The following is a 27,996-nucleotide window of genomic DNA, read 5'->3' on the forward strand; positions in this document are numbered from 1 at the left end:
TACGTATTCTCTTTGAACTTAAAACCCTTATAACTTGTGGTCTCTTGTTGTCTTCTGAAACAGACTTCTTAAATACTTTTATTTTGTACTAATTTTTTATTTTATATTTTTGCTTTAATATCATTAATAAAATTTAACATTTTTACATATTATTCTACCCAAGTCCCACGTTATCTATATAATATATAATTATACACCAATCTTAAAGTGTTTATTTATTTACTTCAGCATTAAATTGAGGTGAAAGGGCATATAACAAAAAAAAGCTGCTTGTGGAAGTACTTCTTTGATTTTCAGCTTATTATCATTTAACAGCTTTGAGAGTAAAATAAATAATACGCCTTATTCATAACAAACTTTGGTTTATGAAATATTTCAAGGAACCTCAATAAATGTTACATAGTTAAACAATATTTCAAGAATAACCTTTCTTGACGGATAGGATTTCTGGGTGTAATAGTCTTTCTTGCATTTGTTTCTTGGAGTAGTGTTCAGTATCTAACTATTAAAATACCTGTATTAGAGTAAATGTCTCTCTAAAAGTGTATTTTTTTATCAATCACGCCACTCATTTATCTATTAGATTCTTATTTTAATATATTTTACTCATAACAATTATTTATTTATGAAGTTACTTTTTTTTATCAAAATAGATTTTTAATTAAATATTTTTTCAATGAACATTCATTATTGAATGTTCAAGTTCTATAATTGTTCATTTATTTTTGTAAGTTTATCTTAAACACTTCAAAATAAACAGCTGATGTTAAAAATATGTTAATTTTGTCTTAACTGAATATAAATAAAAACCAAAGAACAAGAATATGTGGATAAATCTTTGTGTACATAAATTATCCTAATTTTTTTATTAAGTGATAGTTATGTGTAAAAGTTAGCAAAATTGTTATTCTATATTCATGTTTATAAAATGAAATTAATGAAGAAAATTATATAGACCAGATAAATCGTACTAAAAAAACGTACGCGCAACAAAACTTATGTTGTTTTATTTTACTGAAACTTGATCATTAATTTTAAAGTCTGTGTTATAAAATTTCTGTAAAATGCAGATATTAAAGCCATATTATATTACCTGATAAATATGCTATATATTTTATTTTTAATTGTGTTTTATATGCATGCTATGTTGGCGAGTGTGATATTTTACGCTTTAATTAAGTTATTAGTGGAATAATATGGCAGAAGATGAAGAACAGACAGTAAGTAAGTAAGAAAGAGAGTGGTAAGTAATTTACTTGTTCTAATCGTAGTCTGTATTCAGAAAAAAACGTTTACTAAATGGTCTGATAAACTTTAAACTATTTGAAAATTGATAATGCAAGCCATTGAGGGTATTATTATTTCTAAACCCGTGATAATTTAAGTTCCATTCAAACCCGATATGTAATGCCTTTCCTGTTTAGCCTCCGGTAATTACCTTTCAGATAATTCAGAGAATTGTAAATGAAGTGTAGTCTTGTACAGTCTCAGTTCGACCAATCCTGAGATGTGTGGTTAATTGAAACCCAACCACCAAAAAAACACCGGTATCCACGATCTAGTATTCAAATTCGTGTAAAATAACTGTTTTACTAGGACTTGAACTCTGCAACGTTCGACTTCCAAATCAGCTGATTTGGGAAGACGCGTTTACAACTAGATCAACCCCGTGGGTTGAGCTGAGTCTGTCATTTCCCGTACCGCAGCAAACCCTTCTTTGACAGTAACATTTGGTCTACTTTTAAAAGTGTTTTAATATATTCGTACATAGAGAATAAAGAGTTTTTCAGTACTGAAGCTTGGTTATTTAAAAACGTTTTTCTTTAACCTAGGACAAAAAAACCACAGAATAGGCCTACGGATAGTTTGATTTAGGTATAAAAACAGAACTGGGTGTTTTTTTTAAAAACGAACACATTTACATTCATTGAAGTCATTATTTTACAATAATGTATCAATAATAAACAATTTTATCAAACTATAAGCATCTATCCAAAAGTTAACAAGTATTTAAAATCTATTGCAAACCACAGAGCATTATTTGTTATTACTGTTAGTGTTATTAAACAATTAATGTATGCTGTCACCAACCTGAAATCAGACCTGATTTCAGGTCTGTATAAATAACAGTAATGGTTGTATAAAACATCTATCAATAAAGATATTTTAATTTTAAAATTACTGTTCTATTATAAGGGGGTTACTGCAGTTTTTTTTGAACTGATTAATTCAGCAGTAATGTTTATTTTTAAGACAAAAAGAATAGAGAAAAAACGCTGAATATCCCTTAAGAAAATAAGAAAACGTATAAGTAAACTTAGAACTATAAACGTATTACTTAACTTAACCTATAACTTTATATGAGTATTTCGACTACTACTATCCGTGGATACAAAATAATTATTTTGAAATAGTTTCCTTACTAAATGTAGTATATATATATATAATACACCTCTTCCCAGAAAATATTAATCTGTTCCTTCATTTTCATTATAAGGTAACCAGTTATTACAAATAGAAAATTAGTATGTAGTAAAAGCATGAATTTCAAATGCACGCTCACACAAAATAAAATTTTTCATAAATAAAAGTTCCATATCGGCCACTTTTACTGCGTAAAAAGATAGAATATGTACTAATGTATGGGTGTTTTTTTATGTCGTTAAGGAAGGATTGTGAACGCGAAAAGCGTCGATTTTCAGATTTCAACAGAAATATCCATTTTGACCATCCCTGAATCCATTTTAATTAGGTTCGGCATGACGTCTGTATCTCACGTAACATGTTGTTGACTATTTTGGATTTAGGACTGTGTAACATTTAGTTATGCACCTCCCCTTTTGATTGCAATCGACCGAACCAAAAGTGTCCAAAAAAGCCCAAAATTAAAAAAAATTGGATTTTGTACTTTTTCTTAACTGCAGTAAAAAGCCCTCATTGAGAGCTTTTCAACTCTGTATCATAAGTGGTACTTATGGTCATTGGCTCCAGGGTTATAGCCAATTACAATTTTAATTAAGGAAATATTTAGTTCTTACAAGGGGAAGGTACATCGGCTTGAATCAGACTTCATCTTCTTTTTTTTAACTGTTTTTTTTCATTTAAATATATTGATATAATTATTAATCTCTAAATATAAAAAAAACCTTTTACGATAAATAATAATTCAATAATAAAAAAAAAAAAAAAATGTGTATATATAACTTAATTGGTGTACAAGAAAGTCATGAGTTGTCCACATCAGATTCTTTATATATTGTGCAGGCACACGTCAGGCTACTTGCCCAGTTATATTCAGCTGGTATTGTAACCCTGCTCTTGACAGCACTGAAAATTGAACTTGCCTGAACTACACTACTTGCTTGAACTACACTAGAAAATATCAGCACCCGCACTCAGATGCAAGTAATGTAAGTAACCTACATTCGAATTTTATTTGGGTAACTAGATTTGGGGAAAGAAACCCTTTTTTTTGTGTGAGAATCCTGTAGCTTTAAAATGCTTCATTTTGTTTCCTCAGGTGAAACAGAATAAATAAATCACTTTTTTGTTTGGGACATAATAGTACATTAAATACATCATATCAGCATAAGATAAATTATAAAAATAAAAACAAATTTTAAGACAAAGTACAGCTGTTTTTGAAACATTGATGTGGCCAGGCTATTTGGTAACCGGTGCGGAACCCACATTTATCATTTCACCAAAATGCTATACTCTCAAACCTCATGTTGGTTAACTGAAGAAGTGACAACTTACAAGTCACTGCCCCACATAACGCAGAAGATAACTTTCTGTCACCGTTAGGTGCTATTGTTTTCAAAGTACGTAGGTGTGGTATTGTGTTCAAATTAAGTAGTAAGTAAAACTTTAAAGTTTTTACTTCTAAGTAATGCATAGAAGTTTTATAAATTTCTAGTACTTTACGACAATTTTAAAATAAAGATGTATAATGCAAAAAAGATTTAATGCCTGAAAATTACGTCTCTTCCTCTTGATGACACCCATTGCGAACCGTACCCATCAGCTTCGCCAGTGGTTTGTAGACTACATTAATTATTTATCACAAACACATGAAATAATTTTAAGTTAAATACACTAATTATCAATCTCTGTGGTGGAATGGTAGCGAGCAGTATTGGCCTTCTATCCAGGGATCTCGGGTAGGAATCCTGGTAAGGCATGGCATTTCTCATACACTACAAAACTATAATTTCATATTCCCATGAACAAGCTTGAAGCTTATGTGGTGAATTAATTGTCAAAAAATAAATATTTTTCTATATATATATATATATATATATATATGGTCAAAATCCGTTACATGTCCACAACACTTAAACATTTTTCTACAGACTAGATACTTTGTTAAACAATGCTCTTTTAATTACACATGAACTTATTATATTTATAAAATTATAAATAAAATCTTACCAAAGTTAATCTACGCTCACTAGTCAAAGTAAGCAAGCGAAGGTAAATAAACAAAGGTAAAACGAAGCGAAGGTAAAACCTTCTGCATTTGTCTCTTAACAGTAAAAGTCTAAAGAAAAATGTTAAGCGTTGTGGGCATACAATGAATTTTTTTGTGTGTGTGTATATATATATATATATATATATATATATATACACACACATCATTAAATATATATATATGTAAAATTACAATTCACAATCAACAATTCGGAAGATACAGATAAATATTTTTTTTTAATTTTTCATTACAATTACTTAAAAATTCATCAAGAGAGTAATATTGTTTAGTAAAAAGAAACAATTTAATTGTATTTTAAATAAATTGGTAGCAAGATATTTCAAAATATTCGGAAATTAAAAAAAAATGGTTACAGACGCATTATAAGGGAAACCCTTCTTGTAAGCTGAAGTGTTGTGTTGAAAGAATTCTGTTTGGAAATTGTTATTTTTTAAAAATAAGTGACCTTTATTTTTAGCAAAAATTGTATTCATAAATATAAACACTAGGATAAGTTAACATATTTAATTTTCTAAATACTTGTATATGTCTACGTGATTCATATTATAAGTGCCAGATAATGGTCTGATAGCCTGTATTTGTATCTTAAATACTATTTCTGACTTTCTGAGAGTGCTCCAAGAGTTGGCATTTTACCTTTTATGAAAATATATATAGGCATAAATAGATAAGGTAGTGAGAACACCTCCCAGAGGAAATCAGCATTCTAAATCTTGAAGTGAGGACATGTATTTTTAATAAGTGTACATGTGTATTCTTAATAAAGATGACAAGATTAGTATTTTATTAAGGTGCTTCACAGTAAAACAACACGGCTTGATTTTGTCACAAATGAAATCAATTTGATCATCCTATGAGAACATGTCAACTAATAAAGAACCCAGAAATGTCACTTTGTGGGCAACAGAAATACTGCCATTATCATTAATCTGAATTCTACCCAAGCAATCAGCAATGTTACGTCTACCTGAGAAGCACAATCCAACGGTTGTATTCATATTTAAAGTTAGATGGTTACAATCCATCCAGTATACATGGTTAGAATAATTTTTTGAGCTGCTATCGCACAATTTTCAATTCTATTTAAATAATTATTCTCAGATTTAATTACAGTTGTGTCATCTGCGAAAAGGTTTAAAATGAATGACCAAATTTCAATTCTGAGGCAGAACATAATAAACAATAAGAAAAACAAGTGAACAAGAACACTTCTCTGAGGCAATCTGATTTACATCTTGAAGTGAGGAACTAAATTTTACCCGTTTATTCTTACCAAAAGATGAAATTTCAACTACTTGTTTATGGTTGATAAAATATGACTTTGTAAGCAGCTCCTCTGATACTGTACATATATAGTGTTTTCATTAGTAATAAATGTTGTCACTAAATTAAAAGCTATGGACCTACAATTTAAAAAGTATAGACATTTACTTTAAAAAAAATCTGATAATTTAGAAAACAATACAAACTAAAAATGAGCACATACTTAATGAATAAATAAATTATTCAGTAGATGAGATCTATCAAAGCAACAGTCAAATGCAATTTCATCTTAATTTGTCAGTTGTGAGATAGATGAAAAATATTAATTATTTATTAAAAACTGCAAAACCACAACACCCCTGATGCCCTTTAGGGTGGTACCCTAAAGGGCAAAAAAGACTATTATACTTATTGTATATTTGTATCATGTATATATGTTTTTTTTTTATAGTTTTAAATTTCTTGAGCAATTAATGTAATCTTAATGTATTAAAAAACTCAAAATGTGGAAATGATATTTTTGGATAGTTGTCAGACAAGTTCAGCTTTTGATGCTGTGAAAGCAGGAATTGTGAGTCTGGTCAATACCAGCTGAGTGACTGTGACTGGGGAAGTACCCTATTGTAAAGCTGCAAACATATAACTAAAAAAAAAAGAAAAAAAAAGTGCATCTATACACTTTAAAACATTAGTTTATTTTTTACGCAATAAAAAAGGCTGACATGGAGCTAGTACTTATTACTTTGTGCATAGAAAACTGAAAATCTGCAAAGTCCATGATTATTAAATGGAAGAAATCAAAGAACAGTGTCTAAGGATAAATACTGATTAACTTTGGTAAAAAAAACACCAAAAAAAAACCAAAAGTAACTAGATAATTTTCATCACTGAAAATTAAGAATCAAAACAAAACTGTTAAACTTCTGAATAAATATTCTGATTACAATTGTCACAGATTCTATAAGTATAATATTTCTCATTCAAACCAACTAACACATATTTATTTTAATGCTTACTATTGAACTGGTAGTTGTGACTAAATGTTTACATGGAGTTTTGGATATAAATTCAATTGTTTCTGTTTAACAGTTTACTTTTTTGACTCAGGTCTGGTTATAATTATAAACTGCAATCCCCTTAACAATATTATCCTATAAGACCTGTAAATTCTGATTGAGTAGCACCTACAAAATGGATTTGACTTAAAGCTATCAATGATTGAAGCTATAGGTAGTGGCCAGTACATATAAATCACTGAAGTGAAATGATGCTGGGGCAGTATCTATTTAGTTAAGTAACTGAATAATTTGCAATTTTTTTGGCTATTACATTAGTAGTGGTTCTGAATAATAAATGAAACTGCCCTCTTTTGCAATCTGATGGTTTCATGACACTTGGAAGTAGTATCCTGAAAATTGAAGAGTTTGAAGTGAGGTGAAATGTCAATGACCAAGATGTGGTCAATCAACCAGTTGCTGTAGAGATCACTAAGGTTAGAACTGTTAAGTACATTTCTCTGCATGCTGTTGAAATTTTTCTAGTGGCTAATGACTACAGCAGTCAGTACTATGTTCTAAAATGTGTTCAGCCCATTGAATGAGCATAAAAATTGTTCAGATGGTAAAAATATTAACATTTTGTTTTATACTTCTTTTTTATTAGATAAGGAGTGATTTTTTTATTACATAATAGTGAAAAAATATGCAAAATAAATTTACATTTTGATTTTAAGTAATGTAACACTATGAGATAAATTTATTTTTGGATTTAAATATTTTATTTCCTAAAAATCAAGAGCAATTTTATTGAAGTTAAATAATCTTATTTTACCATTTCTGAAGAATAGAAAAAGAAGTGAATAGTATCACTAAGTTTATTTTAAGGGAAAGATGCATTTTTTCATATTTTTTATTATTATTATTATTAATACACACACAGTGTTAAATAATTTTTACCTAATTTTACAATGTTAAAACTTTATATTAAATTGTGTGATTAATTCACTACTGTAAATAGCATTAACTTCTAAATGTATGAACGCATATTAAAATATAATACATGTATGTATATGCACATGCACACAAATGTACATACAAGCACTAATGTCTGGAAAATCTCCATCAAGTTTTTTGGTTTTTGGGTTCCTTAGTGTCAAAAATCAAGGTCCTTCGAAAACCACATAGCCCAAATTGGACCAATTACAATACTTTCCATTCTAGAGTTCCAAAAATTAACAAAATGTAACTTCAAAATTTTTTTTTAATTATAAGAAAATATTTTACTAACTGATTACTAATCTTGAGATTTTACTAATTTTGTAATCCTAATTAGTCTTCATTAGATTTGTCTTTCTGGTTGTAAAATTAAAAAAAAAATTAATTACAAACAGACTTAAGGTTTTTTGGATCTATGGTGTTATTGCACTGTCTTATTGCATCAGATAAGCTCACTCAACTGAAATTTAAAAATCTCTCATTATCTCACACAAAAGTCTTGTATTCTGTGGCTACAATAAATGCTATATATTTGGGATGTTCTACATTAGATACATGTGATGAAAGATTAAAATTGTTTGAAGTATTATTACCAAGCTTCCATACTTAACTAGAATTGAAACTTTTAAGGCAAAGAGTAGATAATCAGCTGTATTTAAAAAAAAAATGAAGTCCCCAGATTTTTATTATATTATATATTTATCTCATGACTCAGACAGATGCACCCATTTGTATTCACTGTGACTGGCAACTAACAGTACACCACTTCCATGTGGATTGTGTCTGTTATGCGGCATTACATCAGAATTTTAAATTATTGGCTAACTTCTGAAATATCTTAGGAAATGATGAGATGTTTTAAATGCTTTACAATTTCTTAGGGCCATCCATTTATATTCAAATATTTGAGCTCTCAGTAGTATGTTTCAGCTATTTATGCCATCTGGCATATGGCAGATGGTAATTCTATTGTTTTATTTAGATTATTAATGTAATATTTCATTGTGGTTTTATTTCGCTTTTTTTTATCATAGGTGTTTTCCATTTATGTTGTGTTTTTATATTATTTGGTTTTAGTTTCTAATTTAACTTTTAATTGTTAATTTGTAATATTTATATATTTGTTACATAAATGTCATGTTCAGGTGCTGATGACAATACTTCATTGTGCACCCAGAAAAAAATCAATCTTGAAATAAAAAAAATCTAAAATAAAGTAATCTGAACATATAAAGCTATAAAAATGCACAGCTCAAGAGAACTAAATTCAGGAAGCATTTTATCAGAGTAATTAAATTAATAAAAAAAAATTACTATTGAAGTCTAAAGTGTAAAGTCTGTTATTGCTGGAATTAATATAACAGAGAAAAAAATGAGTGTAAAGTAATAAAGATAATCCTAACCTTCAAACATTAAGCTAATCATAAACTAAAACTTTTGTCTCATATATTATTAATGTACAATGTATATTACTGTCACATCATTAATGAGTAACCTTTAATGAAATTTAGGTCCAGGTAATAATACTGGTGATGGTATTGGTGTGGTTAATGCAGTATTTCTGTTGGTAAATGCAGCAGCTGGAGCAGGTTTATTAAATTTTCCTAAAAGTTATAAACTTGCAGGAGGCATCATACCTTCTATAATTATTCAAATGGTATGTTATTAATTATACTAATAATAATTTTTGTTTACTGACTGAAGAAAACATAAAGAAAAAGAAAAAAAGTTTAAATTATCAGTTAATTAATTGTGATAAATATATATCATGTAAGAGTAAAAATATTTTAACAGCTTCTTTACTTATTTTTCACCTGAAAGATATAAACATATTCAATAATTTTGTTTTTCTAAAAGAACAGTAGTTAAATTTTTATAATTACATTAAAAAAAAGTCTAATTCATATATACATTTAAACTAATTGGATTTGAAATCTAATTTGAATTTTGGTTAGTATGATTAACTTGATAAATGATTAACAAAATTAATATTCAGTAAGAATATACTGAAATTTACTTGTTTTAATATATTGCTTTAAAATATTTTTAAAAGTGTTTTACATTAAAAATGTGTAAAATGCCAAACTATAAAAACATTTTTAAACATATTGTTTATCCACTGTTGTTTACTCAACAGTATGTCTAAAACATTACTTAATAGTTATTTTCTATGCAGAAGGAATAAAACATAAAAACCAATTATTTATGTGAGAAATGGTAACACACTATGCAAATGTTAATTTATGAAAATACTACTGCAGTTAAAAAATCTATTTACAAAAAAATAATTATACAGCTCTATAATTGTTGTCATTACCATAATTTATGATAAGCTTTGATTTCATGGAAATTTCAAGTCAGTTTCTTTATTTTATTCTCAGCTAAGATAAAAAATAAATAATATATGTATTAAAAGATTTTACATGATAATTGACTCATTGAATATACCTGATATAAACATGAATGTTTTTGAAAAAGTGCACAGTGTTTTGTATAATTTATGTGTATGGCTTAAAATTGTATCTTAAAAAAGTGAATTCATAAAGATAATTTCTAAGCTCATATTCAAATTCAACATTCAGCCAAAAAAATCACAAGTATCAGAAAATTTCATTCAATTAATGAAATCTTTATGATGTAATTTGTGAACAAGTTTGTTGGCTGAAATGATTAAAAGTAATGGCTCGCTCATTCATTTTAATGATTGTTAACCTGTTCTGATTGCTCATCTTAAAAAAAATTATGATAAATGATTTTTTGATAGTTGAGATGAACTATGATTATCTATTTTTAATTTCCTCTTTTTCCATTTGTTTGATGGATTAATGAAAGCTCTCATATTTGAAGGAAAAAATTACTTTTTATAAAAAGATCATTATTGTTTTAATTTGACAATTTGCATTTTTTGGGGCTTGTGATAGACAATCATCTATTTTCCTTATTTTGAGCTAGCCTTCAATTTGTATGAATATTGCTAGACAATAAGATTACAATTAGTTTCAGAATTTATGAAAACTATAAAAATTGTCACAATAAAAATAATTAGTGAAACATTATGTAGACAATTTGAGACGTTTTGCAGAAGTCAAATCTCACCATTATTGACCAGTTCCTTATTCTTAAAACCTACTTTTTGGTACTGCTCAAAGCTCAATTTTTAAATGTAAATAATATAGGAAAATAAATAATTGCTTTTTATACTAAGTTCAAACTGGAGGAATGATTTACTGTGATTAGAGTATTTTTCATTCATTTTAATCCCTAACAACCAAATTAAAGAAATCAACAAAAATCTAATCAAAGCAGTTGTTAAAGTTTGTGCCTCTTAACAAATTTTCAAGTGAAAAGTTGTTGAAAATACAGTATATTCACTATAATTGGAGGTAATGAAGGTAAACAATTTTTTCCCTCCCAGAAAAGGATAATTGATATTTCAGAAAAAAGAAATTATAAAAACAATTATTGAAAACAATATTTTGTATAAAATAAACTATAAAATACTCATTTTTAATAACTAGCTTCTCAGGGCTCACTTTGCTCATCCAGTCATCTAGCCAGGGAGCAGAGACCCCCTGGACCTTTTGATATGTTTGTATCCTCACGTTTGTGAGACTATTAAGTATTTTACAGATATTCATTAAAGAAAAAAAGATTAGTAATTTTACTTAATTATATTTCTGTTGCCTTGATGACAGAATAAAAATGTGAGCAAATGCAATAAACAAACCAATGTACCAAGCTTTTTTATTAGAAAGAAAAAGAATTGCTAATGTTAGTAAAAGAATCAACCATTTCGTTATATAAGTTCATGTATTTGAATTTGTGTCTGTATAAAGATGTGCCAAAGTTTAAAATAGTAGAGATCATGTGTATATCATAGTAGAAGTAGTAAAATCATGTGACAATAAATTTACACAATCAGAAAAAAACTATGATCTGTTTTTTAAATATCTTTTGTCTAAAGAAAAAATAAAGAAAAAAACCATCTATAGATTTCAAGAGGTGTTAAATTCCGGGTATTAATAGTCAGGAATTTTTTTTTTTTTGGGTATTATAACAGTGGACAGCAGCTTAATAACAGGGTAAGATGGATGAAATAAGAATGAATCTGAGATTACTACTATGAGACGTAACAAAAATCCAAACATGATACCAGTAGATGTTTAATCTGAAATGGGATTACTCGGTGCCATTTGTATGAGTATGTAACAGTTATTTTGAACTTACCAGATGGTAAAAGGTTTTTGAGTTTTCTCCCAGTCAAATATGTCAAACAAGGTTGGAGAGTCAACTAATATTGGAAATATTAGTGATTTGTTAGTAATTGATGTCAACTAATCATAGTTAGATCGATATGCTCAAGCAGTTCTGGCCATATAGTGCTGATTAGATATTTAATCAGCTATTAAGATCCCATCTGCAATTACTTATGTTCTGATATAATAGAAACAATAAATAAACCTCTGGTTCAGTGGCTCCGTTCATTGTACTCTTATTATGCACTGGTATACTAAAAGTTCTGGTATGGGAATAAAATTAATTTCTAAGTGAGAAAAAAATGGCAAGTAAGTTTAGTAGATTTCTTAATGAAAAAGTCACAGACTAATTTAATCAGTTAAGTAGACTTAAAATTATTCATAATTTTTTTAATAAAATTTGAGGTTAGCATTTTTTGAGTGCTTATCAAATAACTTCATGGTTATGTCTATATTTTTAAGTATTTTTTCTTGTTGAAATAAAGCATGTTAAATGAAATGAAGAAACTTCCCACACTAATAGAAAAAATATTCTTAAGTACACAATATACCTTGGACTTACATAACTAACTTAAATGATAAATAAATAATAGATAAAAAAAATTAAACTTTCTATTTATAGGCATTATGTTTGCTAGCACTTTGGGGATTGATAACAGCAAATGTAGTAGCAGCAGAACATCAGGTTGTGTCTATGCAAGAATTACTTGAAAGTACATGTGGGAGGTATTTTGCTGTGAGTGCTGCCACGATTATCTTTATTTATTCAGTACTTTGCTGCACTGTTTATTTGGTAGTAATTGGAGACCAGTTTGAGAGAGGTAAATTTATTTGTTTTTCCTCTCATATTGATTTTATGCTCAAATTTAAGAAAAAAACTATGTTTAACATTCAAAAAATGTTTAAGAAAAAAAAAATTAGCAAGCAGCAAAATATAAGATAGAATAATGAGGCATAATTATTTCATATTACTTTCTTTATAAATATTTTTTTATTTTTTGCTTCAGCATTTTTTTTTTTGTTACTGAAATAATAGTAAAGTTAAACGAAGCCAAAGCTTTAAAAGAAACCTACCAGGTTGGTCTAGTGGTGAACGTGTCTTCCCAAATCAGCTGATTTGGAAGTGGAGAATTCCAGTGTTAAAGTCTTAGTAAAGGCAGTTACTTTTATACAGATTTGAATACTAAATTGTGAATACTGGTGTTCTTTGGTGGTTGGGTTTAATTAACCACACATCTCAGGAATGGTCAAACTGAGACTGTACAAGACTACTCTTCATTTACACTCATACATATCAACCTCATTCATCTTCTGAAGTAATTCCTGGAGGCTAAACAGGAACAAAATTTTAAAAGAAACAATTAGTAATAAGTTGGCTATTTTTATACTCCTCAAATCTTCCTTTACAAGATTATTATTTAGTATTTTAATATTATTTCTAATACTACCTCCTAGCAAATTGATACTGAATATAGAATGAGTTGAAGTTTTTCTTAAATCTCATTCTTCACTTACCTAACAAGCAGAATATCTTTTTCTCTAAAATATATGGTTTTTTTCTTTAAAATTGTGATAAGTTAATTTCTTCAGCAAAATGTTTTAAGTTTTGTTAATTGAATCAGTACAATGTACTTTATTTGATAATAATTCTTGTGCTAATTTTCTTTTTTTGTAAAAACTATACTGATAGACAAAAAAACTTTTTTTAATGTTTTTCCAAGTGTGATACCATTTATTAAATTGATTTTTGCGTACATTACAAATCTGTAAATAACATTTTTCTACAACAACCTAACTACTTAGTTAGGGAGGAAAAGGAATTGTTCAATGGAATAATACATTTCAATTGATAACTAAGCTTTAGACTTTTTCTGAAAACAATTATGTTTTTACAGGTGTCAAAGGTAAGCTCCTATTTTTAAAAAAATGTCTATTTCTGAAAGTTCTACTCAAAGTTCCAGGTTTTTATATAAGAGTATAGTCCAATGAATTATTTTAGCTTGTAACGAAATAAAACTGAATATGACTTTTAATAATAGGTTATCCTAGAAGCTGTCCATATATTGTCACTGAAAAGCCAACCCAGATTTAAATTATAAACATAATTAGACACGAGAGAGTTTTAATTTTAATTAACTTTACATACAATAAGACTTGATGGAACAAAATTAAACAGAAATTTCTGTAAAATACGTTTCTTGTAATAGCTGTTCAGGAAAACTTATTTTTATTGATTATTATTATCCATTCAGTTGTTAAAAAAAAAGAACAATTTTACTTCACCTCTTAGTTGTATTAAGAGAATAGTAAATGAGAATTCCGAGAACACTGTTACAAAGAAATAAATTTATTGAGAAGTGTTTGTTTCTCATTTCATGATTTTAGGCCAATCATAATTAAATAAAAAGTGAAGAGTACTGTTTAGAAGTTTGCGTTCACAAGAGTGAAAAATATTTTTTCCAAAATTCCTTGTTTCTAATGAATCTGTCATAGTAAATGACTGTCAATACCTTTTATATCCACTTCACCAATATACTGATGGTAGGAATGAAGGAGAGAAGAAATATTCTTGTTTTAGATATAACATCTAAATTATTTTCTTATAGTGCTGTAATAGGCAAACACTGACTTGTATGTCTTTCCCTTAAACCTAACAAGCAGAATATCTTTTTCTCTAAAATATATGGTTTTTTTTCTTTAAAATTGTGACTTGCCCTAAGTGCAACGTAAGCTCATCAATATTTGTGCGATAAACCAAATTATTTACATTGATAAAATACTGAGAAAGTTCTATTTTTTGGCATAGAAAGCCCAAAATTTTTATATTTTTTGAAGTAAATTGCAACTCTGCAGTCTTGATCTTAACAGTTCAGCTTGATTTTTTGAATAATTTAAATCCTTAACCAAGTCGTTTAATTCACCTATTGATATATGATATGATGTGGCTTATTGGAAGATAATTCAAAATCAAAAACACAATGGTCTTCTTCAGTACTGCCTCATTCTTCATCGATGCTTTTGTAACAAACATTACAAAAGTGGCTCAGGAACTGGAATAATTTCACTTTCAATTTATATAGTTTGGAACTGTGGGGATAAAAAATTTAATTATCTCTACATCTAAACCAAGTTGTTTATTATCAAACTCTTTAAAGATTCTTGACTGTGGGTATGACAAAGTCTAAAACATGTTTGAAACTACCAAAATAAACTTTTTCTAACCTAGAGGATTAGGAATTGAACATAAATACATTCATGCTATTATTAATAAAAATGGGATTATCTGTTTATCCGCTGACATGTGAAGATTTTTATTAAATTATATTATATAGCAATGTACTACAGTAGCAGGCAAATTAATCCAAACAGAAAGAATCTTTTTGTTTATTTTTATGTTGTGGCTACATTACTTGACCACAGTCATTCTTTACATTGTCTGTGTAATGTGAGGTTTTTTTTGGTGGTTTAACAATTTTCATGTTATAAATAGTGTTTTGTGAAAGTTCCATGTTTTTTTTTAATACTGTCTTTTTTTGTTTCGTGTTGTGTTTTGAATAAATAAAAATGGACATATCTAAGAAAGCCTTCAAAAATTACTTCTCTTTCTGACTACATCAGTATAAAATAATGATAAATATCTTCTGAGTATGATGACTAGGGATAATGAATGCAATTTTTAAATAATTTAAAGAAATTGGCAAATGTGATGTAAAAGAAAAACTAGTTCAACACAGGATCAGTTATTAGTGAGAAAAATGTAAACTTGATCCAAAATTATCTGCTGTGGACTTAAATTGAGAATTAGCAGCAAGTGGAACATATTTACTTGTGACAACTGCTGAATGTTGACTTCCTGCAGGTGGATGGAAAGCTTGTCGGCCAGCTAAAAAGCAGCTTTTAACACCAGCAATGTGCAAAAAAAAGGCTCTTTTGGGTCAAAGCATATGCTAACTTGACCAAAGAAGACTGAAAAATGTTAGGTTTTTTGACAGGTCACATTTATATCTTAGAGGGTGAAGGATTCCATACGTTAGAAAAGAATCCGATAAAAGTATAGCACCAGCTTGTATCCAACAATCAGTTAAACATATCTAGAAAAAAATGTTTTAGGGATGTTTCACATTTGAAGGTTCTTGTTCATTCTTTCCACTAGATGGCATGTTGAAAAGTGATTGATACATCAAGATTCTGATACAACTTCAAAACAAATTCCCACAAGGTAATGGAGGATTCCAACAAGATTTTGGAGTCTTGCCATATAACAAAAAAAGTGGAAAAATTTTTTTGAAGGATTCATTAAGGGGCTCCAGTGTGATCAGGCAACTCCCTACACATAAACTCAATTGAAAATATTTTAATAATAGTCAAAAAAAGACTATCAAAATGAGTTCTACCACAAAAGTTTACCTCATTAAAGCAATAATATTGGTATGGTTTCACGATGAAGAGATTAAAAAAAATGTGTATTGTACTTGTTGAATCAATGGCAAATCATGTACATGAAGTGATTAAGAATAAAGGAGGACTATTAATTTACTAAATATTCACATACTGTACAGGTATGATTTTTTTGCTAAATAAAATTACTTTTTGTTAAATAACATCTGTATTCAAGCTGTTGTATATGATCATTATGTCATTAATATGATGGTGTTATATAGTAACTGTGTTATTTATACGTGAAAGGATCACATAGAAAAATGACATGGATAATGTGGGTGGATTTGGCATCTTTTTCATTCGCTATTTCATTTTCTTCATTAAAGTACATGCATATGAAAGGATTAAGAAACAATAATACATAAAATACAGCCTGATCACTTGGTATTAACTTTGACCAAACTTTGCAGCAATTTAAGTGGTCCCCTCAATTGTCAAAGTTATTGACAAAAATTAATTATTCTTAATTTCTTAATCTATATCCTCAGTTTTGGAATCTGAAGTTTACAAAATTTTAAGTTGCCTTTTTAAATATAATTTTACTAGAGACAATTTTAAAGTACCCATAAGAGTTAAAATATTTTTAAAACATATTTATACTGAAGTTAGAGGTATTCCCATTTTGAATATGGCACAGTTTTATTTGTTCTCCATTCTCTTGAAATCCTATGGAAGTATTGTAAGGATCCTTTGTTGGTCCAGTTGCTACTTTTGTATCAATTGGAGATTTGTTTTTGTATTCTGTCTGAAACAGATATTTTTGTACAACAACATTATAATTAAACCTTGATCTAATAAAACATCTATTATTAATACTAAATTTACTAGAGTGTTGATCAGGCATTAATTTAATTAGCAGCATTATTGAAAAGGCTTCTCATAAAAATTAATGCAGTTTTTTTACACTTTAATAAAATAAATTTTGTTACTTTTATTGCAGTGTTCTTAACTTTATCTGGTCCCACATTTTGTGAAAAATGGTACTTAAATAGAGATCTAGCAATTATATGCTCTTCGTTAATTATAATACTACCAAATCTTTTTTCAAAAAAGATGGATTTCTTAAAGTATGTAAGGTATGTTACTATTACGCAGTCATTAAAGGTAAATAAAGAGCAATGTATTTTTAATTTTACTATCTTAACTAAAAAGATTAATTTTTTAATACTCTAGACATTACAAAACCATAAAGAGACCATATCGACACATTTCTGAGAAGAATAAGTGCATATAAATTTTTTGGTGTAAAGAAAATTAGAATATTAAAAGCAATAATAAAATAATTTTGTTTCTTAGTATACCAGATTAGAAAGAAATTGTTTTTATAGTCATCTAATATTTCTTTTTTGTTGTTTAAACTTTTATTATAAATATTTTTTTAAATAAAGACAAAATCATAAAGTATTACCCATTTAGTTTTCAATACTCATAGTAAAATAACACTATGCATAATCATTTATTTTATGAATGAAAAATTAAATTAAAAAAAAAATTAAATCTCATAAAAAAGAAATAAATCATGATTAACATGTCAAATAAAATGATAATAATGAAAGAAATCAAGACAAATTAAATTAGCTCAAAAACAAACAATTTTATAGGAAATTTCAAGCAACAAACACTATCAATTTAACTTACCTTTAATTGAATAATGCACAAATTGAGATTTATTGAAAATTCAATAAATCTCAATAAACAAGTTTTAAGATTTGTAATTCACATTAGACCAATTTTTATTCTAGAAATATTTAAAAAAATGTAATTTTTATGGTTTTAATAAAATGTAATAAATCTGAAACTAATGTTTCTGTTTTTTGTAAATTATCAAAATGATAATTCTGTTTGTTTTTGTAGAGAATTATATTTTTTTCCTATCAAGGTCATTCATTATATTGAACATAACTTTAGTAGTTAAAATTTAAATTATACTGGAATGCCGATTATCCCGACTGACGTTTGCAAGGTCGAATTCCGATAATCAGAATCGGGGTATTTGTTAAATTAAAAAGGCTTATCATACGTATGTACATATTAATTTTTGGTGGGTATCGCACTTAATAAAAAGACGAAAGTGTAAAAAAAAAAATATAATTGTGTTTCAGTAAAATTAAAGAGATACTCTGAGCATACATACAATGAAATAAAAAACAGATACAATATACGTTACAAAAAACCCAGTAAATAGAAATTTGCTAATAAAACAATTAGTATTTACAAAAATTATCTGAAAGAAATAAAAATTTACTACCTTTTTTATTGTTTTACAAAAATATTATTTCAAAAACTTGTAAAAAATTTCAGAAAACGTATTGAAGAGAAAATGAATTAGGTTACGATGAGCTATAAAAAATTGTCATTTCTTATAAGTTAAAATAAATCGTAAAAATTATGATACGTTTAATAAAATAAAACATAGTGAGATCCTGACCCTGAAGGAAAGACACCCTCCATGGCAGTTGCGGTCGCCACTCCACCTCTTCTGTACCTAGGCCTGAGGAGCTTTACTGGAAGTCATCTTCAATACTTCAGCAACAGACACCTTTCAGTTTCAATGACTCAGTCAGGATGCCACCGATGCGAAAGTCACGAATGACATTCCAGTCGGTGTACTACCACTACTAATCTAATTAAACCTCTTTTTAATAGTCGCAAGCAAGATCATACCGATTGAGTTGAACCTAGTTCAGCCGAAAACTGTAAAAAGGTGAGCTCAATACGCAACACTGAACGAGAATCAACTAGAACATAAACACAAAAAAATCACACAACTTGAAGTACACTAAAACTCATTAAATAAAACAAAACGAAAAATAGAAACTCTAAAAATCACTAAAACTAACCAAAACAAAATGAGAAACACAAAACCCGCTAAATTAACAAAGTTAAATACAAAAATAAAAACAACTGTCGAACATCAAACAAAACAAAAACCAAACCATTAACACGAAATAAACAGGTAAACCTAAACATAAACACTAAAGCAATAGTAAAACATAAACACAAACTAACAATAAACCCAAAAATAACCAACAAAAATATTAAATCGTCTTCAAAAACACCAAAACAAACAAATACTAGATAAAAAACAAACATAACCCAAAACAAGATCAACGCAAGCATAAACCAAACACAAAAACATTAACAAAACAATCACTATTATACGAGGTGCGACAATAAAGTAATGAGACTGATTTTTCTTTGCAAGATGTGGCAACCCTGCAGCTTGCGTAGCCACACCATCTTTGACCTTGGTCTATAAGCTACTTCTAGTCCAAGCGGCAAATTGTTGCAACTGCTCAGTCGTGAGTTGTGCTGTAATAAGTGAGCACGTGTTTGTGTCTCTCGTCACAGAAATGAAACCCCAAAATATTGCGCAACGGTATGCCATTTCTTTTTGCGTTAAATTGGGTGAAAACGCGACGGCAACTTATGGTAAGCTTCAGAAGGCTTTTGGAGAGGAGGGTATGTCAAGAGCTCAAGTTTTTCGGTGGCATAAAATTTTTAGTGATGGCAGAACGAATGTTGAAGATGAAGACCGCAGTGGACGACCATCAACCTTACGGACAGATGTCAACTTGACCAGGGCGCGTGAAATCGTACGATCTGATCGAAGATTATCCGTGAAAATGATTGCAGAAGAACTCAACATCGAGAAACGGTTCGTCTAATATTAACTGAAGATCTTGGTATGAGAAAGATTTGTGCAAAAATGGTCCCCAAAAATCTCACACAACAGCGAGAAACACGGAAAAATGTGGCAGCCGATCTGTTAGAGCAAACGGAAATCAATCCAGATTTGTTGAGCCGTGTTATCACTGGTGATGAAGGTTGGTTTTTTCAATACGATCCAGAGACAAAACGCCAAAGCTCGCAATGGTGCTCAAAGGGATCAACCAGACCAAAAAAAGCTCGCATGTCAAAGTCAAAAGTGAAATGCATGCTTGTGTGCTTCTTCGATTCCAAGGAATTGTTCATAAAGAGTGGGTGCCTCCTGGACAAACAGTTAACCAATATTTCTACAAAGAAATTTTAGAAAGACTTCGTAAACGAGTTCTTCGTGTCCGTGCCAACATTGCTGATAATTGGATTCTGCATCACGATAATACGCCATTCCATACTGCTCTGTTAGTACAGCAATTTTTAACCTCAAAACAAATTTCAGTACTACCACAGCCACTTATTCACCAGACTTATTCCGTGAGACTTTTTTCTATTTCCAAGAGTCAAAATGGCGGTCAAGGGACACCATTTTCAAACAACACAAGATATCCAAAAAGCTGTGACGAGGGTCTTGGAGGATATTACAGAAGATAAGTTCCAGAAATGTTACCATCAATGGCAGAAGCGCTGGAATAAGTGTGTGCAATCAGAGAGGAACTACTTTGAAGGAGACAACACTAAACATGACTAAAACGGTAAGCAACTTATTTTTTTTCACATCAGTCTCATTACTTTATTGTCGCACCTCGTATGTCTATTCGACAACATAAAATGTTCCGCGCACGCTTGTATGCACCGACCTACAGCTGTGCCCAATTGGTTTCCCAAACACGGGAACAGTTAGAACACACCGGCATGCCACCTTCATTTTTAGTCAAGCAGTACTTGGCGTGGTGACCCTCCTTTCCACAGAACGAACAAAGTTCTTTCACTTTACACATTTTGGCCACGTGTTCCAAATCAAGCAACGGAAACACAGACTCACCTTAACATAATCTTAGACTTTACAAGATGTAAAGTCAACAAAAACACAACCCTTCTCAATGAAAATTCTTCGCAACTCCGAGTCACATTCATTGATGTAGTGGATTTCACCACTGTACCTTACACTTACACGAAATATTACACAACCAGTGTACTTTTACACTGGTTGTGTACAACTTCAGAAACTAATTTCTTCTTGACTAATACCGGCGTAGGCGGAGAATGAATTCTCCTCCGTTCGCCCATCCCAGCTCTAAATGTACCCCCTGAAGCCTCTTGATTGTCAGTTAGTGCAAGAATCGCAACTTACGCGGATGAGACTGTATATAGTCAGCACTCCTCTCTCTTACGATCCTTGAATTACCTACAAATTCTTCAACCCCAACACATATTATTAAACGTATCGACTAAAATCAATAATCAAAACATACCTTTAAAAAACACAATTTCTTGTTAAAAAAAAACTTAGTCGCTTTAACGTTGATTTTCGTTTATGAGCCGCAAAAACAATGATAGATTTGAACAAAGAATCTCTGTAGAATCGCATTCTTTTTCTCATTTCAACCAGTCCATTGTCTTTCGAAAAGGACTGGTTGATTCATTCACTGGCTGGTTTATTCATTTTTTGTGTGACCTCTAAATGTAGGTCATTACATCAAAGTTTATACTTGACCAATAAATGTGTTGCCACAATTTTTTCAGAAGTTAATTTTATAATTATGAACTGCAAGAAGGTCAATTAAAAAGCCAACTTAACCCTTTCATGGCTAAATTTCTGTAACCAAGTTACAAAACTGAAAGTCAGTGACATTTACAAATTTGGACCATAAAACATATTAATGAATGTAAAAAAATTTTCTCACCGCAATTTTCCTGGAAAAACAGGTGGACCCTATGGTCCCACTGGTCGAGTGGTTATATATTTGTAGACCTACAAGTGGGTCCTATAGTTCCCGGTGGGCTGCTGGATATGCAATGGCTTTGTGAAATAAATAATTAAATGAACAATTATCAGTATAATAATTATTTATTTCTTAATTATTTTTTATATTTACATAAACCAGAATTAGAAAACGTATTGCGAATGAAATTTATCAAAACAAACATCCATACAAAGGGGGCACTTTGCACATTATACAAATAATTTTTATTATTTTTTCTTGTTTTTTTGTACTGCAAACACGGCACCGTCGTTTGGTATTTTCCTTTTTTGGCATGTGTTTGCCAACTGAAGGCGAACATCATCTAGTACTCCTACAATTCCTTTCTTGCAGTTGAGGTATGGAGCTGGCTTTTCTTTTCGTTTTCTACTTGTATATCCAGCGATCAGCTGTTGTGCTAGTCGTAACCTAAACTCTAGTTGATCTCGATTTGGCTTGACTAATTTTTTTTAATAAAACCATTTACAATACCGACATCTAAAAACCAGTACAATAATAATCGGTGCCACCATTTTAACGATCTTCTCCCAATAGCATATCTTTCTCTGAGCTGATCAAAACGATCGACACCACCCATTATTTCATTGTAGGTTTTAATTGCTATGGGACAAAACAAGTCAATTTGTGATCCATCTTTCAGTCTCCTTTTTATTTCAGTCACATCTGTTGGACTATGGATTGAGGATAAAACCGTCACTGGTTTATTGTCCTGCCACTTTAAGGCAGAAATGCCATTTTTCACTAAAAACTCAAACTCTCCTCTTTTCAGTTCTGATTTTTCTTTCATGTCCCTTTCTATTTCCTTTGACTGTTCCTACAGCATAAATATATTGTTCACTATTAACGTTTCAAGTAGTTTCAAAGTTGTAAAAAAATTGTCAAAAGCTACAAGACAAGGGACTTGATCAATATTATCACACAAATTCATAACTACCTGCTCACACAATGAAAAGTTCTTGGCACATTCAAATCTGATTTACCGACATATGGATCAAATTTCAAAATAAATCCAAATTTTGAGTCTGCAAGCACCCATATTTTATATGCTCTTTTGACTGGTTTTAATGGTAGGTATTGCTTTATAGAAGATCGCCCTTTGAATGCCACCATAGATTCATCAACAGATAATTGGTTTGATGACACATAGTTGCAGTTAAATTTTGCATTCAAATGCCTAATAATTGGTCTTAGTTTATGTAGTTTATCATAGCCAGGTGAATTTTTAGGCTGAACAGTTTGATTGTCATTACAGTGAATATTTTCAACTATCTTTTTGAACCTAGTTTTTGTAAAAACATTTGAGATAGCAGCCATACCTAAAACGGGATCAGTCGACCAATAATTATCTAGTCTGGATAATTGATGTATTCCCATCAATATCAGGACACCAATAAATGCCTTCAATTCCTTGATATCGATATCAGTCCTGTTGCGGGATATTATTCTTACCACATGGCTTTTCGAACTACAGATCGTTCCTGAGTTGCATATTTATTAGTTTCATCACAAATTCTTTGTAAAATTTCATTATCAAAGAAATTCATAAAAAAGTCAATTTTTTTTACAGTGTGAAGGAGAGCTACATTCAGGAATACGTTCAAAATCTTTTGCAAATTATCAAAGCAACTAACATCACTGGACCATGCTACTTTTGCTTTTCAGTATTGCATAGATCTTTATAAATTCTAATCAATGAGTTTTGTGTGTTATCAATAGGTTCGTTCAGTTCAGCATCAGTATGCATCCCTTCATTGGGAATATTGTCATGTTGAATGTTATTTACCGGGCTATTTTCCTCAATAGTCTCATCAGTATTTGAAGAATGAGAATCCAAATGAGTCTCACAAATAATTGAGGAATTAGAATCTAAATGAATCTCACCAGTATTTGAAGAATGAGAATTATCCAAAGGAATTTCACCAATTTTTGGAGACTTAGAGTAATCCAAATTTTCCACCTCTTCCCTTGCATCATCCTCTGCATTATCTGGCAATGAATATAAAAAATTCAATATCTCTCATCTGTTAGACGAATCTGCAAAAGGAAACAAAAAAGTTTGTTAATTATATGTCAAAATGACAATATTTTTACAGTAAACTTACCACTTAGTAATAGTTGATATCAGCTATCAAATATTTGTGACAGAAATTTCACTAAGACCTGCCTAAATCAACATTTAGGCTATTACAATGGAACTAACGCTTATAAATATATCTAACTATTGGAAGGCTAACACACATTTTCAAGTAAAAATATTCATTATGCTACTATATTAGAAAACAATTTATTTTGATTTTTATTCAGGAAGGCAGATTCAAAAACAATACTTATGAGTATGTATAAAATAGGTCAACAGGCTAATGTAAAAAATAATTTCCTGTCAGAATAATTTTTTGAATGAAAAAATGTTATTGAATCTACCAACTACAAAATGCAAAAAAACAAACGTGACGTATACGATTTTATGTTCTGTTCTAAGAACTAAGCTAACCTTGTTTTGACTCGTGAAAATTATGATACCCACTTCTTAAAATTTCTCTGAAATTGTAATTAAAAACAATACATAAACTATCTATACATAAAGTTACTATAATAATATAAATAAACAAAAATAAATGAGAACTACTTACTTGATCAATTATTTCATTTTCCATTTTTCAATATATTGCCAAAGTCACTCAGAAACTAAAACCTCACACCACGTGTTACTAAAATCTTTATACTGGACGCTATTTATATCCCGTAGTTGATTTGAATGATTTTTGTCTTGTTTCGAAAGCTTCCTAATAGACTGCAGCACTGTTCTGTAGTGGGTATGACTGTTCCCAATAAACACAGAAGACAAAATACATGGTGGGACCTTATGTTCCCAACAATCACGAAAGAGTTAAAACAAAGCGATAAAAATGCAATTCTTGTTGAAGCAAAGCTTTATTTGAATAGTATTTTGCTTTTTTATTAAATAGTATATTAATTTTTTTTAGTTCTTAGTATGGATATAAACGGTCCGGATAATTGGACATCCGACAAATCGACGTTCGGATAATTGGCATCCCACTATATGCTTGTTAACTCCCCTGTCAACCCTAAGTGGTAGTGACCTCAATTTCAAATAGTGTAAAATATGTATCCAAGGGTCATATTTAAAATATCTTTGAGAAAAAAATTTTGTTTGAGGTTAGTTTGCTGATAAATATATAGTAAAACCTGAGTTAACGGAATTTCGCGGGACCGAAAATATTTTCCGTTGTCAACAGGTTCCGGTGAATACAGAGATGAACTAGCGGACTATACAATTAAAAAGAAAAAAATATGGTAGTGTACTTACTAGAACCCTATTCCATTTTCAACAGTGGACAATAGTTTGTTAGCGAATTCGTAAGCACAAAATTTCTATCTTATGTTATCAGGTATAGAACAGCATACTAGATTGTAGAACAATTTTCGTATTTTAATTTTAAAAAAATCTTAATTTATAAACTGATAATTTTGAAGAATAACGAATTTCAGTGCCTTAAACTAATACAATTTAATAAGTAACATAATTTAAATTAACCTACATGTACTTTACTACTGTTCATTATTAACTTAGTCTTTATTATAAGATAAAAAGTTGGTTATTTTTTTGTACTGAACTATTACTTTCAGCTACTCTGTTTTCTTTCAGTATTCTGGTTTAAAAATTATGTTAAACAACATTGAATCATTTGCTGTAAGTGAAAATGCCTGAAGGTCTAATAGGTTGGATAACGCTGCACTGTATAATTTAGTTTTTGTACCGTTCGTTAGTGTTGTAGCGTTACTGTTACGATCCTCGTCATCGGAAGCGCTTTTGTCTTCGTCAGTTTTCTCTTGATGGTGATCAATAAATTCATCTATATTCTGTATCTTAGCCTCGTTTTCTAATAAGTTGTCCATGTTAAAATCTTCAACAATTATATTTTCTTACGACGCCCTGTTCAGTTCTTCCTGCAAGTCATCAAATGTCGTAAGTTCCGTTTCTGTAGCCGTGTGCAATTGAAAGTTTGATTTTTGGAAGCAGTGTTGAACCGCCTCTGCCGATACGCATTTAAATGCTTCGGACAGACAAATTATAGCGTCGAGCACTGATATAAATTTAGTCAGTTGAGTAGTTTAAAATGCCGTTTCAATAGTTACTAACAGAGATTTCATTAAAAAATCTACGGTAGTGACGAATTTAATCTGAGACATAAAAAGAAAAGTCCGTGTATATTTTGCTGCTTCATTTTTGTGGTTAAATCCTTGCAAGCACTCCTCCATAATACGCGACGTCGTTCATGATTTTTTGTTGGATCTTCATACTACAGGAAGATTGTATAATGTTTTGGCTTAACTTTTTGGCTTGTCAGCCTTTTCAATAACGAGCGGTTTTTCCAGATCTCTTGTTATAAAACCGCAAACAAAAACTGTCAACCTTTCCTTGGAATCCTTCCCTCCTGTACAACGTTCTCCTTTCAAGCAAAGAATCTTACTCGGTAGTGCATGATAAAAAAGTCCGGTTGCGTCACCGTTTGCAATATTTCTAGGTTTGTAATTTTCAGTCAAAGTAGCAAGTTTTGTTTTCCAGTCAGTTACTATCTCGTCATACCATCTCCTACCTCGCCACATACTTCTTTAAACACAATTTGATGTCGCTTTTTAAAAATTTACAGCCAACCATTTGAAGCGCTGAAATTTATGCTACCTAATTTCTCTGCAATTTTCTTTGCTTGGTGCTGTACAGTTACTCCTGAAATCGGTAACTTTCTTGCCCTCGCACTCACAAACCAATCCCAAAAAAATTTGTTAATTTCTTCGTTGCCAGTTTTTCGCCTACGCCTTTTATTTGAACCGCTCCCTTCTAACCATTCAGTTTTTAACTCGTTTTTATGTTTTAAAATTTCATAGATTTGAGTCTTACCTACGCCAAATTTTTCGACTAAGTTTTTAACGGACAGTTAGTCTTTTACGCTGGCTTCGATTACTTTGATTTTTGTATTTAAGTCCAACACAACTCTATTTTTCGATACCATACTTGTTACACTAATAACGGAAGAACACTACTAACACTCTCACTGTACAGTTCTGTACTTTAGATACTGTATTGTAATATGATCTGTAAAAATAAAAAATTAAAATTAAGATGACAAATTCAGCGAACGAACGGAAAACAAAAATGCATACACACATACGCACAGTAAAGAAAACTTTGTTGTAATGAACAAAAACGACACATGGATAAGTTACGTATAGTGGCATTATATAATTAATTTAAATAAAAATTGTGACTCGAGATAAGGAGTGATGAAAGTGAATAAGTTGTGATTCACAGGGCAGTAGATAAAGGCTAGTATATTTTAAGTAGCTAAAACAACGATAACTGTGTGTCATCGCCTGTACATGGTTTTAACACTGTCTGTCTGTCGTCGCCTATTGTGGTTGGCGACGAGTTACTGAAAATGCAGTATGTATAGTAAACCACTATACACTACCACTAAACCAACCCACCGGGTTGGTTTAGTGGTAAACGCGTTTTCCCAAATCAGTTAATTTGGTAGTGGAGAGTTCCAGTGTTCAAGTCCTAGTAAAGTCAGTTATTTTTACACGGATTTGAATACTAGATCGTGGATACTGGTGTTCTTAGGTGATTGGGTTTTCAATTAACCACACATCTCAGAAATGGTCGACCTGAGACTTTACAAGACTACACTTCACTTACATTCAGACATATATCATCCTCATTCATTCTCTGAAGTAATACCTGACGATGATTCGCGGAAGCTAAACAGGAAAAAAAGTATGTATAGTACTGTACAGTATACGTATTCTATTTTATATCGTAGGAAAATTTAGTACTGTACTTTATGTATAGCATTAAATGGGTATACGTATTTTTTTTGCAT

The 27,996-nt window shown here is 30.0% G+C and overlaps 1 protein-coding gene and 1 long non-coding RNA gene across 4 annotated transcripts in view; one reads left to right on the forward strand and one right to left on the reverse strand.

Annotated features, from left to right (window-relative positions):
- The first annotated feature begins 1,156 nt into the window (after positions 1-1,156).
- Positions 1,157-27,996, forward strand: part of LOC142321652 (sodium-coupled neutral amino acid transporter 7-like) — a 34,686-nt gene continuing 7,846 nt past the window's right edge. Inside the window, exons 1-4 of one of the 2 annotated variants that reach the window (XM_075359915.1) lie at positions 1,157-1,224; positions 9,264-9,409; positions 12,631-12,829; positions 17,389-17,524. In XM_075359915.1, coding sequence (XP_075216030.1) covers positions 1,197-1,224; positions 9,264-9,409; positions 12,631-12,829; positions 17,389-17,524 — 509 coding nt within the window. In that variant the 5' untranslated portion in view covers positions 1,157-1,196. Of the gene's footprint in view, positions 1,225-3,270; positions 3,411-9,263; positions 9,410-12,630; positions 12,830-17,388; positions 17,525-27,996 lie in introns of those variants that run through there. The other variant, XM_075359916.1, reaches the window with a different exon arrangement.
- LOC142321655 (uncharacterized) lies at positions 17,059-27,249 on the reverse strand. 2 transcript variants are annotated; one of them, XR_012755696.1, is made up of 3 exons: positions 27,015-27,249; positions 18,877-19,186; positions 17,059-17,193 (listed from the first exon to the last, which is right to left on the reverse strand). It is a non-coding gene; the product is annotated as an uncharacterized LOC142321655 (long non-coding RNA). The 2 variants fall into 2 exon arrangements; XR_012755697.1 differs by lacking the exon at positions 27,015-27,249 and adding an exon at positions 25,422-25,488.

Source organism: Lycorma delicatula, chromosome 3, assembly GCF_047948215.1.
Source record: "Lycorma delicatula isolate Av1 chromosome 3, ASM4794821v1, whole genome shotgun sequence".
Lineage (NCBI taxonomy): Eukaryota > Metazoa > Arthropoda > Insecta > Hemiptera > Fulgoridae > Lycorma > Lycorma delicatula.